Genomic DNA, 17,850 nt, shown 5'->3' with positions numbered 1-17,850 from the left:
TTTTACATTTAATCATTTAGCAGACGCCTTTATCCAAATTGACTTACAAATGAGGAAAGCAATAGAAGCAATCAAACTAACAATAGGGAAGCAATATGCAAGTGCTGTGACCAGTCCCAGTTAGTCTAGCACACTACACATACCAAGGTGTGTTTTTATTTTTATTTTTTATAGATATATAGAATAAGTGTTAGTATTAATGGGTCAAGTGTTGAGCCATTTCTTGAAAGCGGCTGAAGACTCAGCAGCTCGGGTTGAGTTAGGCAGGTCATTCCACCAGTAGGGAACTGTCAAGGTCCGTGAAATTGATTTTGTGCCTCTTTGGAATGGCACCACAAGGTGCTGTTCACTTGCAAAACGCAAGCTTCTGGAGTGCACATACGTCTAAACTAGGGAGTTTAGGTATGGAGTGCAGAGCTAGTGGTTGTTCTGTAGGTAAACATCAGTGCCTTAAAGGGCACCTATTATGCAAAATTCACTTTTACATGGTGTTTGAACATGATTGTGTGTTGGCAGTATGTGAGCAAAACCACCCTAGAATGATAAAAATCCACCCAGTGTTTTTTTTACAATCTCAATAAATCATAAGCACCGTCTCAGAACGAGCTGTTCTAAGATTCGGCTCAGTGTGACGTAGAATTGAGCAAGCCCCACCGACGTGGTTTGATTGACACTTTGGTTTTGGCATAGACCCCGCCCTCGTTGATCTGTTCACCATCCTCCATTGTTTCAATGACAGCCGGTGTTCTGACGATTTGTGCTGCCTTGTCGAAAATGTCTCCTAAGAAACATAACTGTTCTGTTGTGGGATGTAATAATGTTCATAGTAGTTTTCACTTACTTCCGACATCAGAGCCACTGAAACCTCCGTCTTGTAACCTTCTATACAACAAATAGCGTCAGACAGTTTTATGTCACGTATTATTTTTTGCAACAATTACAAATGTAAATAAATTAATACCTGTTCTATCTCCCTGCAGCATATATTTTCTTGTTCTGTAGCCATCTTCTCACATTTGCCACATAAGCACCTGTACGACAAGTAATGTAAACATGACCCAACAGGTCCCTCGCATAAATGTAATTTCGTTTGTACGTAGCAAACGCATCATTTGTGTTTGTAGTTTCAAAAAATTGCACCAAAGTTATCACAGTTTGTGTGTGTCTGTGTGTGTGTTGCACATCCATAATTGCAAAGGGGACGCGATTACAACTCTATAAGTACATACATGTATCAGATAACCATTCCGAGACGTCCTGGTCCATTCTCATTTGTGTTTCTTCTGCCGGAGACTCTTCATCATCTGGGTCTGATTCCGGTTCAAACATGTACGGCTGAATGCCATACAAAACAGCGCTCACTCTCAGCCATTCTGCTTCTACCGACTGTTTATTGCCATAGGTATGCAAGTTACGCCCTCATCCAAAGGCTGGGCGGGGATATGCAGCTCATTTACATTTAAGGAGGTACACACCAAAACAGTTCTTTTTAAAACAGGCCCCAAAAATGACATAACGTTATAATAAATTAATTGTGGGGTATTTTGTGCTGAAACTTCACAAATACATTCTTGGGACCCCCGAGACCAATATTACATCTTGTAAAAAGGGGCATAATAGGTGCCCTTTAAATTTGATGCGAGCGGCAATTAGTAACCAAAGCAAGTTTGAGGAGAGGTGTGACGTGCGCTCTCTTCAGCTCATTAAATATCACTCTCGCTGCAGCATTCTGGATCAGATGCAGTGGTTTGGCAGTACATGCTGGAAGGCCTGACAAGAGAGCATTATACAATAGTCCAGTCTGGATAGATTAAGAGCTTGGACAAATAGTGAAGCATGCTTCGATAGGAAGGGCCTGATCTTCCTAATGTTGTATAAGGCAAATCTTCAGGACTGGGCAGTTCTAGCAATGTGGTCTGTGAAGTTTAACTGATCATCAATCTCAACTCCAAGGATCCTGCTGTTCTGGATGGAGTTATGGTTTACGAACCTAGCTGAATAGAGAAGTTGTGATGAAGTGTTGAGCTGGCTGAGACCACGTGCAGTTCTGTCTTCGCAAGGTTGAGTTGAAGCTGGTGGTCCTTCATCCAGCAAGAAATGTCTGTCAGGCAGGCAGAGATGCGAGCAGCTACTGTCAGATCATCTGTCTGGAATGAGTTGTATGTCTTCAGTGTAGCAGTGATTGGGAAAAAACATGAATGACAAATCCTAGTGACGGCATGGAGATGGAGAAGAGAAGTGGTCCAAGCACTGAGCCCTGAGGTACCCCCATAGCTAGATGTTGCAACTTACACACCTCACCCCTCTAATTGAGACCCTGAAGGACCTAGCTGAGAGGTAAGATTTTTTGAGTGCGATTGCCTTTCGTCATGAGGGTTGACAGGAGGATCTGGTGGTTAACTGTCAAAAGTAGCAGACAGATCCAGCAGGATAAGTACTGATGATTTAAAAGGTGGTCTTGCCAGTCTCAGAGCTTAAATAACCGAGAGCAGGGCAGTCTCAGTTGAGTGGCCGCTTTTGAAACCAGACTGGTTGTTGTCCAGGAGGTTGTTCTGTGAGAAAGGCAGAGACTTAGGGCCCGTCCACACGAAGACGCGTTTCGCTGTATACGTATACATTTTTTATTGTATTGGCGTTTCGTCCACACGGATCCGGCGTTTCCCATACAGAAATGTAATATATGTCAATATAAGTAAATTACATATATAATGTCAGTGCCCATGTATGTCTGCTGCCTATATGAGAATATATGCAAAATTCATATATATAAAACACATAGACATATATGAAACATATATTTCAAAATATAGCAAAAATGGCCGTTTTCATGTCAGTGGCATATATTTTCCCGTATATGCACATAAATGTTAAATATATGTCAGACGCATATATGTATGTATGCATATATGTACTTATTTCAATGCATCAGTATCACATGCATGTATGTTTACATACATTTATTAAATATGTGGGAAACAAATATGTATGTCACATATTTATACTTAATGTTGTCCATATATGTGAGAAACCAATACTATACTGTAATATATGCAAATATATGGTATCATATATGGATGAACTCAAATATTTTCTTCACATCTTTGGACACATAAATGTTCATAATGTTGCAGGCATATATTGTGTTCTCAGATAAGTCAAATATATGTATTGATATATGTCATGCTATTTAAAATATAAGTACATATATTGCCATATATTACATTTTTGTATGGGTTTGGGAGAGTGAAACCGCTATTTTTTGAAACCGGGTCCCAAAGTGGATAAATCTGAAAACGACACCCTTGCGGTTTCGTGTGTACAGCCAATCCGTATATTTTGTGAAACGATGATGTCATCACATCACGTGTCGGCGCATGCTCAAAGTCTTCTTCTCCGTGTATAGTGTATCTCTGTGGCACAATTACAGCGCCCCATACTGGTCTGGCATATATACTACACCGTTTTCAGTCGGTTTCCGTGGTTTCGTGTGGACGCAGATATTTCTTGAGACGACGCCGTGTTTACGGAGTTTTTTTTAGAACGAGGAAAAAAAATAATCGAATAGGGAACGCACCGGCTTCGTGTGGACGTGGCCTTAGTTAAACACAAGTGTTTTTGCAATAAATGGAAGAAGGGAGACCGGACTGTAATTTTCTAAACATTTATGTTATGTAACAATGTAAACATTTAAAAGAAAAAAAGAAAAAGGTTTTAGCAGAGGTTGTACTGCAATATGACAGCACCCTTGCTACAAAATGTTTAACAAAACAGTTTTTTATTTCTTTTAAATGGTTTATCATGCTTGTTATATAATTTATGATTAGAGTGGAAATCCATTTACTAAATAATGTTAACTTGACTGACGGCTTCATTTCCACTTTCAAATATGAACCAAACAAGGCTATGACTTCCCTGTGACCCTTACCAAAGTTGCTTACGTATATAGGACATAGAGTGTCACACGATAATGTATTGGAATAACATAATTTGCTTAAAGAACAGAATACCATGTTCGGATGTTGCTAAAGTTATCTTAACCTATCAAAACCTGTAGAAATGAAATCAACTGATTGTCCATTTGACTATAAGTATTGTTTCTGAATCTCAAGTAAGTTTGAGGCTGGATCCTCTTACTCATTGCAAATGGCCTTTGGAACTGGGGAGAACTTTGTTTTCAGTAAACTCTGTCAACTCATTGAACTTCAATGTTTCATTGAGCATAATATAATGGTCTCTTCATGTGGCTTAACTGTAATTCCCCTACATACCTAAAATCAAATAGATCAGACAATTTCTGAAAATTCCTTATATTTAAAGTTCAGTTGTTGCACTATCCATTTATTTGGTTTATTCTTTATTAAGAATTGACTTAGATTGTTGTCTGAGAATCAGTTCATCTTATTAAATAATTTCATAATACTTTCTTCAAGTTAACTATTAACTGTCAATAATCAGTAAATCTGTGTTAACTGCATCTAAAGTGCAACACAGTCAAACTGTCCTCCAAATCATGAGACCTGATAATGAAGATTAACTAAATGAAATTGATTATAAACCAGTCCAGACACAAGGATAACAGACAATGTCAACCTGAGACTTTCTTCGAATGTTTGAAACAGATTTTGAATGTGTATGTTTTTCCAAGCAAATGTGTTTTATCATTGTTTCTCCTGTCTTACATAACCTCTGCTGCATGTTTATCAAAGATCAGCAAAGAGACAGGAAGTTTCAAAGTTTCATCTCAGCAGGAAAAGAGCTGACACTAACCCAGCTGTGCCCTGCTGCACTAACAAAAATACAGGATGTTAGGAGAACCATGCAAATAAATCCACATTGATCATTGATTCTCTCCAAATGAATGCTTTAAAAACAGTCCTCTGTCTGATACTCATTTGGTTGTATTTTTCTTTTCAGTGTTGCACCCAGCCCCCTCTTTCAGGCCTTTGGGAAAACAGAAGTCTGGAATGCAGTTCTTTAACTGTTTCCTCTCTGGACATTTTTAGCAAAAACAAAAGTTAACTTTATGGGGTTTTTTCTACTTCTTCTTTTAACAACAGAGACATGAAGAAATGAAAAAGACTATGCAGTGACATTACAAAATATCTAATGCACTTTTTTTCAGCTCAAAGTTCTGTCTTGTCCCTTCAAACACATTATGAAGGTTACATATATATTCTTGCTGATGCGTGTTGTAAACCCTGAGTGAATATGTGAGCTATTAAAGTTTTTGAAACAGAGACAGAGGGACCTTTGCCCTGGTTTTAGTCAGGAAAAACAAGAGGAGTATAAATAGGAGGAGCCGTTTGGGAGCGAGTTGTTTTTGTCCCGAATCAGCTCAGAAAGCACCGCTGCTGAAGACTCTCAAGTAAAATAAGTAAGTGTGCACTCCTCAGTTATGAGATATCTTATTCTTTTTGCTCTTTTTAGTTCTTTTGTAAAACAACATCTTTGCATTACTTTACTACTTGCATTTTTTAAAATTAAAATATGCTTGAAAATTAGATGCTTGAGGTTTTAATGTAGTTATATATGAATGCATTATTTGTGCACCAGTTTGTGCGCATTAGTTCTGACAACTTCATGTTATAAATTTGCAATGTCCTCCAATAGCATCTGGATGTACTACTATGGATCTTGCACTTAACTCAGGTTCATTGACTTTAATCAGTAAATCTGGGTTAAAGGGGTAGTTCACCCAAAACTGAAAATGTTGTTATCATTTACTCACCCTCAAGTTGTTCCAAACCTGTATGAATTTCTTTCTTCTGCTGAACACAAAAGAAGATATTTTGAAGAATATGGGGTCATTGGGGTCCATCAACTATTTGGTTACCCATATTCTTCAAAATATCTTCTTTAGTGTTTAGCAGAAAAAATAAATTCATACAGGTTTGGAACAAATTGTGTGGGGGGTAAATTATGACAGCATTTTCATTTGTGAACTATCCCTTTAATTACCATAATTACAGGCACATAAATCTTATCTGGCTAATAAAAGAACGATACGATTAGATATGTAATTGCTGAGTGGGCAGAAATTGTATTATGTGTGGACCAAAAGATAAAAAGTTAAATATCAGTAATTTATCAGTATATTTTACTGATATATCAGTATATTTATTTTATAATTTATATTGATGTAACATTTTAATATAATAAATAAAATATAAAAGAAATACATACATACTAATGTGTTATTGTGTACATTATATGTAAGTATATATAACATTTTAATATAAAAATGAATAATATATAATCTAATTAATAAAATAAACAATAATATACAATATAAAATTAAAATATGCATCTTGAATGTTTGTTGCTGATTGTAAGGTTTGATTTGTATCTGCATTTTACAGTTCAAATGTCTGCTCTTGAGAACACCAAAAGTAGGTTTCTTTTGTTTCTTTTTATGAATGCGAGCCATAAACTGTTGATCTTTGTGCGTAGGTTAGTGGGCTTGTTGTTTGGAGTCATGTGGAAGGCGCTCAGCCTTACCCTAGCTCTCTGCCTCCTGGCGGGCTGCAGCGCAGAGAGCGAGACGGATGGAGCCCGCTGTAAACTTCCTCCTGTGTGGAAGGTTGGGCAGGAGGATCCCATGAAGAACGCTTATGGACATGTGACAGTGGTGGCTTACCTACAGGCCAGCTGACTGTTCTGCTTGGAGCAAGCATCAAAGTGAGTCCAGACTTTTTATTGCAGTGATTATACTAACATTTTAAAATAGCAATGTTTCAAAAATAACACGTTTGATGAAACCTTGTTTTTCAAAACCATATCTGGTCACATTCTTGATAGTGTTTTCTCTGTACTGTTTACACAAGGTCTATTTATCTAATCCAACTTGTTGAATGTTCTTCAAGGTTTAATGACTTGCTCCTGAAATTGGAGAACCAAGGTTATGTAAATATAACCTACATGGTGGTAAACAACCGAGAAGAACGGTCCCAAAAACTGCACCACTTGCTCGAAGAAAGACTGTTAAATATCACCCTTTACGCCCAAGACCTCAGCCAGCCGGATGTCTGGCAGACCGTGAATGCTGAGAAGGATGACATTTTGGTCTATGACAGGTTTAGCTCACAACTTATTCAGCTTAATTCACCATATGAATATGCTTGCCATATTACTTTATCAATATACCACTAAATACCCTTTTCTACCAGGTGTGGCCGACTCACTTACCATCTGTCTCGTCCATACACCATCCTGAGCCACCCACATGTGGAGGAGGCTATAAGAAAAACCTATTGTGATGGTATTTGTGGAGAGTGCAACATAGAGGTAAAACAGCAGTGATTTAATGTTCAATGTGATGAACATTCGCCATACCATTTGATAACCACTAAAAACATCATCTAAAATATCACGTTTGTTTATACACAGCTCTCAGAAAAAGAAAACAAATCGGAGTATTTAGAAACATGTTCTTTTTTTTCTACATTACAACACAAATTCTCATATTTATGCAAATGCAAATTTGATGCAAGTGATACAATTTCATAGAAGCATGAATAAAAGCATTAAAAAAGGTTCTTTACATGGCATCTCCATGAATAACCTTAAATATCTATGGAACCTTTCCATTGAAAAAACAAAAGTGGAATAGGTTCTTCAGAAAATGAAAATCACACTAAGAAAAATGGTTCTTAAAAGAATTGTTCACTAAAGGGATCTTCTACGGCAATGCTGAAAAAAAAACACCTTTATTTTTAAGTGTGCATACAGTATTTTCAATATGCCCTTTTCCTCTGGTCATCAGAGTTCACTGCAACTTGAAGAGTGCAAGAAATCCACAGATGTGAATTCACCAGCAGAGGAAGAACGGCCGCACCATCACGACCATCACGATCATCATGGACACGGTCATCACCACGGTAGTGCGGAAAGGCATAGGCATGGTGGCTCCCATCATCACCATCCTCACCATCACCACCACCACGGCCAACAACAGGTTGATGTGGGTCAGCAGATCCTGGCCCAGATTGACTTTGGTGAGGTAGCCGTTAAACAGCCAGTGATGAAACGACCTTGAGCCAAGCACACTAGGTGAAAAGTCCAGTTCAGCTGACAGCAGGGGGCAGATTCTCCCGTGGCCAGCTGATGCTGACACTGACGGCAGCTCTTTGGTGGGGAGGGCAGTGGGCGCGTGGCAGGCCTCTGACACTGTGAGGAGACTCTTCCAGCCTCCTGACACTGACAGGGCCTGAAGGTGGAGGACAACAACATCAGGGAGACCTGACAGTGACGTCCCGCCCACCCCGCTGAATGAGAGCCGTCGCAATCGACCTGAGCCTGACCAGCAGGGGACGCTAGTTGAGTATGACAAGAGAAGTAAACAGGGCCGTTGCCTTGGTTGCGAAATTGTCTGATCATTTATAGCGTCACAGAAACATCAGTGAGCCCGGCACTGCTAGTCAGCGCTCTCGATTTATCTACCAACTAGTATTTACACCTCAGCGTGTGGCAGCACTGGACCTTTACATCCCATTCTGAACGATTCGCAAATTGGTTCTACTTAACTAAACAATTCAATCTAAATAACCTAGATATTTTTCTGGTTAAATCTGTTAAATAACAAACAAAACGTCTTGACTTTAATGGGTCCAGTGTCTGTTTTCTTCTGAGAGTGTGTCAGGTTCATCATGTTAGTGTCTTTTCACCTCTAGATGCTTTATGTGGCTTTTATGAAGGCAGGTGCGGAAACTATGCTCTAGTGGTGCCTGTCCGATGTTAGGCCATACAGAGCAGAGGGCAAAGATCACGTAACATCCTGTAACCTTTGCTATACCCAATCAAAGCTATGAAAATCTGGGGTATTAAAATCTATTTTGTCATTAATGTGGAATTCAAAAATAGTTTTTAGTTTTGCTGTGTGGAGATAGAGGTGGTCAATTAGATTCTGATCATGAGAGTTTTAAACACTCTTGAGATTCTTCATTTAAAGGTAATGGACCACTTTATGATCTATATCTGTTTTATTTTAGTTACTAACACACATGTTGTAAAATGTATATGCTCTGCATTACAAAAAGGTTAATGGATCATAGGGAAATTTACAAAATGTAACTTTTACTTCACATTTATTAGAGAGGAGTTTGGGAGGGAGTAACTGGAAAAAGGTTAGGTCATTGTTATCTTGGGAAGGACTGTTTGAAACATTTTACATACTTAATGAAGGTTTTCTAGGAAATCTAGTATCACCTGGAAGACACGAGAAATTGTATGAAAACAATGTTTGTGATGGTGCCAATGACATGAATGTGAAAAGCAAGTGGAATGTAAGAGAGAAAAAAAACATGTTACTCAGATAAACTCAAATAAAAAAATAAAAAACACTAACTTGGTCACTGCAATTTGATTTTTATACTTACAAACCATATATAGTTTAGTCACTCTGCCTCAAAACGTCTTAACATTCTACATGTTTAATGATAACCTTGATAAATTAATGTATATATTTTTTAAATTAAAATAATTTATTTCCTTCGTTTTAATTTTATGATTACTTATAAATCAATATTATAAATAAGTTTACATTATACAATGAATTATTACATTTTACTAATTTTGTTATATATTATCTAAATATTATTTAAGTATATGATTTAAATATTTGTATATAATCAATTTTACATAAACATTTGCTCTTTTATTAAATATATATATGACATTTAAATTATTAATTAAATTATTTAATTTAATTTCATTAATGACTTATAAATACATACTATTATTATTATAATTTATAATATATAATTTGTTTTATCATTTAAATTTATAGTTAAATTATTTTACATTTCTTTTAACATTTTATGAAATCTGTATATGATTTCTATCCTATAAATACATGTTATTATAAATGTAATTAATATACAATTATTAGTTTTATCATTTAAATAAATATTTTATTTTGTTTATTTCATTAAAATAATGAATTTAAATAAACTATGAACATATTTTAAAGGGAATGAAAATAGAACTTTATAAATTTGTTAAGTTAGTCTGTCCACGCGTGTATAAAATGTCATTCTGAAATTCACCTCTAGATGGCGCGCGCGCTTTAAATAATCTTTCGTCCACGTTGTTCTCTCTTTTAGAGCCTTTCTAACATTTTTTTCCCAGACCTGGACTCATGAGCGTCTGCAGTGTTTCCTTCTAGACGCACTGAAATCTCTGTCCATGGCAGAAAACAGGTAAAGAGAAAATGAAGGAGAGATTTTCTACAATAACTTTAGCCTATACTTGCACTATTAATAGCAAGACAACATGAGCCTCTCGGTTGCAGTTTATGGGTTTATGCAGGATCCCACATAAAAATCTAAAGCAACACATCCAAATGTATAATGTTGTTGCACTGTAATATTCATCAGTGAGGTTTTCATCATTGCTTGGAAAAGAAATGCATGAATCTTCCTGGATACAGCTTTGTTTTATTTGCATAGTAACCCAACCTATCTATTTCTATGTTTTCAAATCAACGAGGATGGTCTGGGTTGTGTGGACAATCTTTTGACCCTGAAAAATTTGTAGCATAAGTTCACATTTCCTCATTTCAACAGCCCTCGAGATCCAATGTAAACGCCAACTGCTTTAAACACATCTCAAACCTATTGTGTAGAGTCTGCAATGCAAAAGGTCAACAAGCAAGTATCGAGGAGATAAATGATCAAGGTGGGTGGCTTTGATAGGCCTAATTGTCCTGAAGAACCAGTGCTGGGGAGCAGAGACTCATGGGCAATTACTTACAATGTCCTGAGAGGCGGACTGTGTCTGTGGGCTACACAGATTCAATCAGCCTCACGCAGTGTTGCGAAGTACGCGCCGCTCGCCAAATTGCCTGATTTGCTTTCCCCATCAGCCGAGGTCCTGCTGCTTCTGTATCCACTTAGCAGAGACCGGAGAGCTTCTATGTGGTACTTGCTGGACGCCTGCTCTTTCCTTCTTTCCCAGTACATTAAGGCTTCGGTGTGTTGAACATGGCCTTCATAATGCATCAGGCCTTCTCCACAGCATGGCTCTCAATGATTAAGCTAGTCCGTCATAAACATCACACCAACCTCATACTAATTGAGCTGTAGGTTACGGTTTGTTCCCGTTTTCCATTACTACCCGTGAAATGAGAGTTAAGACAGCTTCCTGTTGTGTTATAAACTGAATATTACCTAGGCCTAAGGGAGATGATTCATTTATTCATTTCTTAAACATAATTTCTGGACCACAGTAATAGGGAAGTATTTATCATTCTCATATTGTTGGGAGACGTTCTTAAAGAAATAGCTGGAAATTGAATACTTTATAGAAATAGAAACAGAAATATAATGCAATTTTATACAATATTTTTTTGTTTATGCAGTAGTTCGGGATAGGTAAGATTTTCTACTTTGAAAGACTCACCAAAGGTTACATTTTAAAATAACGGTTTTACTTTTTTTTTTCTATTTCAAAATGTAATTGGTAACTGTGATGCAAAGCTGAATTTTCAGCATAATTACTCTTCAGTGTCACGTGATTCTTCAGACATCATTCTAAGAACATTTACTATTATTATTTATCATTGTATATATTTTTGGGCGGGAAATCATAATACACTGCCATTCAAAAGGTTGGGGTTATTAAGATTACTTTAATTTAAATGTTAAATAAAAATGCACATTCATTTGATTAAAAATGACAGTAAAGACATTTGTTAAAATAATAAATATTACAAAAAGTTCTACTTATAAAAGTTCTGTTTATAATAAATGCGTTTGTTTTGAACTTTCTATTCATCAAAGATCCTGATTATTTTTTTTGGCAACAAATCAGCATATTAGAAACGAAACGTTTCTTCTGTCTATTTAACTATTTCAAATACAACCAATCAAGTGTCCTTTAACAGAGCACATTAAGGATAATATTAGTCACATGAATTTTGTACTATGCAAGTAATAAAGAAGAATAGGCTAATCATTTTAATTATAACAACCATTTATTATATAATATGAAATAATAATAATATAATCATATCTGGTAAATTTTTATAAATGCTAAATATAAAATCATATGACACTTTCTGAATGCGCACTTTTTGTAGCTTTATGCTGTCTGCATTTTTTTATACATAGACAAAAAATGATCAAGCAGCAGATTTTTATTTGCTCTGAATTTATAATGTATTTGTATGATGTTATACACGTAAATATTTTACAACAGAAACCAATTAATTTAAATCGTAATAATATTTCACATGACTGTTTTTACTGTATTTCTGATCAAATAAATTCAGCATTTGTGAGATTGTGAGGAAAAAAATTTAATGTTTCCAAACTTTTGACTGGTACTGTGTATATATATATATATATATATTATAGACAATATGTTTACTAGAACTCACTTTTAAAGGTTTGTTTCTATATAAATGCAGACTCTTGGGTGCAAGTATAACACTTTTTCCTTATATTGCTTGGTAAAAAAAAAAAGATTATTTTAACATGCTGAAGGGTTCCATTTGTTGTTCACAATCAATCTTATGTCCAGTGCTATTTCAGTTCATTTTTACCTATCTGCTCTCACCTTGAGGGAAATGATGCTTGTATAGCTGAAACGTACATTTTCACAGTAACGTTCAAACTCACACTACACACATTCATCCAGTACAGCACACCGAGATTAAATTAACGGTCCATGTCCTTAAATAAAACACGAAACAACCAACAGCATACGGCCACAGATAATCAAATTGTTTGAAGCTATCTTTATTAAATTGAAGAAAACAACAAAAGCAACTGCTGCAAATTACGTTCATTCGAGGTATGACGAATTCAACCAATTCCAAAAGCAAACCGTACAAATGTTTCAATAACAAACCTGAATCGAGTTCTTTATAATGTCTCTAATAATGCTCAGCGGCGTGCATCCATGAGGCAAACACATAATTTGTAGAAAAATTGGCATAAAACTGCTCCAAAAATATAGCCAAATACAGGACAAAACAGGCCTGCAGAAGATAAAATGTACTATAGCATGTCTTGTCTATATATATCATGTGCATTTGTCAACCTGCGTGTTCAGACAGACCTATGCATTTTAAGAATTTACGCAAAAGACAGAGATTCATAAGAAAATGCTACACGAGGAGGAAAGAGAGAGGAGCAGCAAAAGCTAAAATGCATATCATACACCACATATCATGAGAGCTTAAGACATTTCCAATAAAACATGAACATGCTGGTTTCACAGCAATGGCAGCAGCAGGTGTATAATACTTGATATTTCTCAATAAGGCAATATCTTTACATATAAAAGAATGGCACGGTGCTTGGCACAGTGTAAAGATTGACTACATTATGTAAAGGCCCACTATACTATATATATAAAATAATAAACATGTGCAGGACTTCACAACTGAAATCATTACCCCTTATCTATGCTTTACTATTACGGATTTAGCTTATGTCCTTCTCCATGTGTATGGAGGCACATAAAGTGTGGGCTGGGTTACTATTAAAATATCTGTTATGTTTTTTCCCGAACTCAAGACCAATATAAAAAAAAAAACAATACTTTCTCCTGTACCATACAATATTTTTTTTCACCACACCAATATCTACACTACATATATCTCTGATATGAGCTTCGGCATCAAGTCCTCCCCTCTGGCTCATTATTCAACAGTTTTTGGCTCCATTTGTCTCAGGCGTACCTGTGTGTTTGCGCAATAACAAAGGCTCAGCATCATAATTATGCCACTTCATTCTACTGTGGAACAATAGACACTTGAGTTGTGCAAAATAAATTATTAAATCAACAAAACATTTGATTAGCCCAAGCTGTTATTATGAAAACGCATACACTGCCCTCCAAAAGCAATTTAAAATCAAAAACTTAGACCCACAGTAAACAAAAACTGTAAAATAACTCCAGAATTTACGTGTCGTGACTGTCAGAAACTTAAGGACACGTTAACCTACAGGTTGAAAATAACAGCAGATTTTAGACCTTTCACATACTAAGACCACAAAGTCAGTTTTTCAAACAAGCGGGTTCTGTTCATGGCATCTGTACAGACCTGGCAGAACATCAACAGGGAAGATCAGTTGTGTTATGTGAGGTCTGTAAATAGAGTCGTTTATGAAGGTCAGCTCACCCAAAAATGAACATTCTTCCATTTTTATGTAAAGCCGTTCACAGTAACCTGTATGCTGTTATTTTTTACTGTAGAGCATTAAAACAGAACTGTGAAGAATCTTCCTTGTGGTTTTTTTCTATACTATGACACTTCATAGTGACCAGCTCTGAAAATAAAACCGAAAAAATGATCCATAGGTGTCCTGCCCTACATTCCCTGAAGCCGTAATTCAATGGAAATCTTTCAACTGCTGAATCAGCGAACCGGAAATGTGATTGAATTGTTCTTTTGAGTTTGTTCTTTTCAGTTAATTCGTTCATGGATCAACTCACTGACTTCATGACCCAGTCTGAATAGAGCTTAAGTATCAGTGAATAACGGCTTCAAATTTGGTCTGTTCTCCACGCAAAGATATCAAATGACTTGGAATATAGCGCATTGTCATACTGGCCACTTTTATGGGTCTTACTCTTTTTATGTGTTTTTCGGTCACTACTTTGCAAATGATGAGACTAAAATCTGCATTTAAACGGCTTAAATATAGACAGAATTATCATTTTCGGGTCATCTATTTCTTTAGCTTCTGTTGGCATATGCAATATGAAGTATTAAGAGCAAGTCATTATGTAAAAGAAAACAAAAGAAACGGTTTGTGAGACTGTCTGAATACCTCTGGAGTCTCAAAAACAGTTGGGTCACAATTAAATTGAACACAAAAATCAGAAGAAAGTCAAACGCTTTTGGGAGGCACTGCAACTACAACACGACACCTAACACAAGTTAGGACCCAGTATTCAAGCATCATAGGCAAACCCAGGACCAATTAAGCTCCTTCTTCACCATCATATACCTCCACTGTGTTTCTCTAAAAACAGAGAACAGGAAAGAGTGACAAAGCGCTCGAAATAAGCTCATCTATACAACTTAAAAAGCAACACTTTTTCTGTACAAACTTTTCAACGGCATACAATTACATCTGTGAGAAATCCACCGACTAGGTTTTCAACATGTGGCTTGAGAACTCTGAACAGTCTATGATCGCAAATAAAAAGTCTCCAGTTATTATTTTTTTTATATTATAATGCATTTTTTCATAAAATAACTCTAGTTAAAAGCAGCTTTGTCCCGTCATTGAGTAAATGATCCTGGCAAGAACGATATAGCTTCATTTGATGGCCAGTCTTTGTGTAATACAACAAGTCCAAAAATTGGCACTTGTTTCCCAGCTATTCCATAATGTAACTCCCATTTTAAATGCATTTATACATTTATAGTGTCTCCGTCAATATAAAACTGCTACATGTACAAAGGTAAAATATAAGAAAACCTGCCATTCGGTTTGCATTGCACAGCAAAGACTACAAACGCTTCATTTTTGACATTTCCCCTGGATACATTAATATCAAAGACAAGTTCATTTCTTGCTCTGTGAACAAGGCAAGCTAACAGCTTGTTCTGTGTGCTAATATCATTACAATCACTTGTCTCGACATTTTCTAGTAATGATCGCAAATATTACAGTCATATATAGTGATGCTAAAATACACATCGGCACCACAACCCCATTTCTTAGCGTTTTAGCATATTGGGAAAAAGTTAATATGCTAAGTTTATCTATCTGGTTATGGCAAAGGATAAAATGTGCAGGATGGATGCAGCGCACAAAATGGCTCCCATTAATTTCTCTCCAAAAAAAGATAAAAAAAAAAAAAAAAAAGATGAGTCTCGTTCGTCCACAAAACGAAATGTTTCTGGTACTGTGATATGATGCAATGAAATATATTAAATATTCCATCTACGAGCAAATGTGGGTTGATGAATTGCAGTAAAGTGATACGTCTTTTATCTGTGTGTAAACAATGTTGTACAAAGATATGTTTGAATTGATCTCATCAGATATTTTTCATCCCAATGCCACTTCAGCTCTACACCTGTAACTTTGTAATAATATAAACACATTTTCAAAATGGTTCTCTGACACAGCAAGCGAGGATATTTCTGTAGTGATTTTTCGTTTTTGCATGTAACAAGCTGACGCTTCTGATTGTAAATCGATGACGCGTCATAACTCTCTCGGCGAGCTAGCGTAGCACAACTGCAACAGCAGAAAAGAGAAGAAACGTTTTCAGCTTTGTCCACTTTGTAGTGTACAGCAGAGTAAATCCATGTGCAGAATTCCCAAACAAAATGCTATATTCGTCCTGTGTTGTTCTTGCAACTTTGGTTTCCAGCAGTGAGATTGTACAACAAGACCATCAACGTTGCGCTTCTTCGTCTCTTCATGGAGTCAGGTTTCCCAGAAGGTCTGGGGTGAGGTACCCCATAGGCATGGTTGGCATTGCAGGGAGGTGTTTGTTTGGGCTGTGTGAACAGACCGTGGGCTGCGAGGAAGGAGGATTCAGCAGGAAGCTGTGCTGGGCGTCCACTTCCTGCACTACAGTATAGTCTGACACTGGTGGCAGTATGGGGACTGGAGGAGCTTCGGGAAGCAGGTACGGTGTTTGGGAATCGCTGGCGCACACCAGGTACTCTCCATTCCAAAGGTTCCCCTCAACAGCCACGCTTGGGAATGATTGGTACCCCTGCTCAGGACCAGGGCTGGGCGGCACGTCGGCGGAAAGCTGCCTGGCCGTGTTCTCTGAGGTGTAGGCTCCGTCGGAAAGCAGCTGGAATTGTATCTTCTTCTCGTTTTCTTCCTCTTTCTTTTTTTCTGGAGAGCCGTTCAGCTGCCCAGGTGAGAGCACCACTCCTCCCGCTGGTGTGAAATCACTTACTTGGGCATAAAAGTCCATGTTAACCCAGCTGGGCACAGCAGGTTGTGTTTGAACAGGCGTCTCCACTACTTCTGATGTCTGCTGGACGCCGAGGTCAGGGATAGACGAGCTGCTTCTGGAAACCAGCGGGTGCTGCTCTCCCCATCCAGAATGGCCAGGCAGAAGGGAAGCCATGTCCTCAGGATCTGGGATTTCTGGGTCGTAACAGCTAGCACGACCCGAATCGTCGTCGCTTTTGAAATTAAGGACGCGAGAAGAGCCCGAGCGGGACAGGCCCAGCAGGTGTTGTGTATCAGAGCCATCGATCTTCTCTGCAGGGTCGTCAATGTCCAGCTGGATGAACTCCACCCACAGGTCTTCATGATTGAAGTCCGGCTTGAATATATCTTGACTGCTCAGCAAAGAATTGAGCTGGTCAAGCTTTCCATTCTGTTGGCGAAGGAGAGAATATATAGTACACTCATTTACTTTTGTATTATTATTATTATTATTATTATTATTATCATTACTTTTACATTTGTATTATTGGATGCATCAAAAACAGCATGTCCATGTGGGCATTCGTGTGTTTGATCTGGGGTGTAATTGTTTAATGCTTATGATGCCCTCTAAAAATGGAGTCTGAGGGTTGTTAAACTAAGTCCCAGAGCTTTCTGGAAGTAGAAAATTACAGGAGAATGACCACAACATGTGAACAATTATGACCTTTTCAAAACACTCTCGCTCTGCAGCGATTCCTTCCATTTTGCAGCTCATGCCAGATTCGTACACAGGCACAATTTTATAATGCCGCAATTTGAACAATTCTAATGGAAGACTCTGTGTTATGTACTTATTCATGTATTCACCTCTCATTGTTTTGATGATAATTGCTGTAATGCATTTTATAATGTGCAACATGCAAGGCTTAATGCCTTTGTCATTCACAAAAAAAAAAATCCTTAAAGGGATAGTTCACCTGAAAAT

The 17,850-nt window shown here is 37.2% G+C and overlaps 2 protein-coding genes across 4 annotated transcripts in view; one reads left to right on the top strand and one right to left on the bottom strand.

The window, feature by feature from the left end:
* Window positions 1–5,236: 5,236 nt before the first annotated feature.
* selenop (selenoprotein P) lies at window positions 5,237–9,338 on the top strand. Of its 2 annotated transcripts, none has more exons than XM_077223131.1 (5): window positions 5,237–5,374; window positions 6,451–6,678; window positions 6,864–7,073; window positions 7,167–7,284; window positions 7,763–9,338. In XM_077223131.1, the coding sequence occupies exons 2-5, from the start codon at window positions 6,476–6,478 to the stop codon at window positions 8,336–8,338; spliced, it is 1,107 nt and encodes a 368-aa protein (XP_077079246.1). In that variant the 5' UTR covers window positions 5,237–5,374; window positions 6,451–6,475; the 3' UTR covers window positions 8,339–9,338. The 2 variants fall into 2 exon arrangements, with proteins under 2 accessions (XP_077079246.1, XP_077079247.1); XM_077223132.1 differs by having other exon boundaries at window positions 7,763–8,323.
* A 3,383-nt stretch (window positions 9,339–12,721) lies between these two features.
* ghra (growth hormone receptor a) overlaps window positions 12,722–17,850 on the bottom strand; it is a 42,650-nt gene continuing 37,521 nt past the window's right edge. For both annotated transcript variants that reach the window (XM_077222609.1, XM_077222608.1), the window contains exon 9: window positions 12,722–17,313. In XM_077222609.1, coding sequence (XP_077078724.1) covers window positions 16,390–17,313 — 924 coding nt within the window. In that variant the 3' untranslated portion in view covers window positions 12,722–16,389. The remainder of the gene's footprint in view (window positions 17,314–17,850) is intronic.

Source organism: Siphateles boraxobius, unplaced genomic scaffold, assembly GCF_051911475.1.
Source record: "Siphateles boraxobius isolate OS27281-9 unplaced genomic scaffold, OSU_SipBor_1 9, whole genome shotgun sequence".
In the NCBI taxonomy this organism is placed as follows: Eukaryota; Metazoa; Chordata; class Actinopteri; order Cypriniformes; family Leuciscidae; genus Siphateles; species Siphateles boraxobius.
The sequence above is the reverse complement of the archived record's forward strand: the minus strand, read 5'-3'. Positions and strand labels throughout refer to the sequence as shown.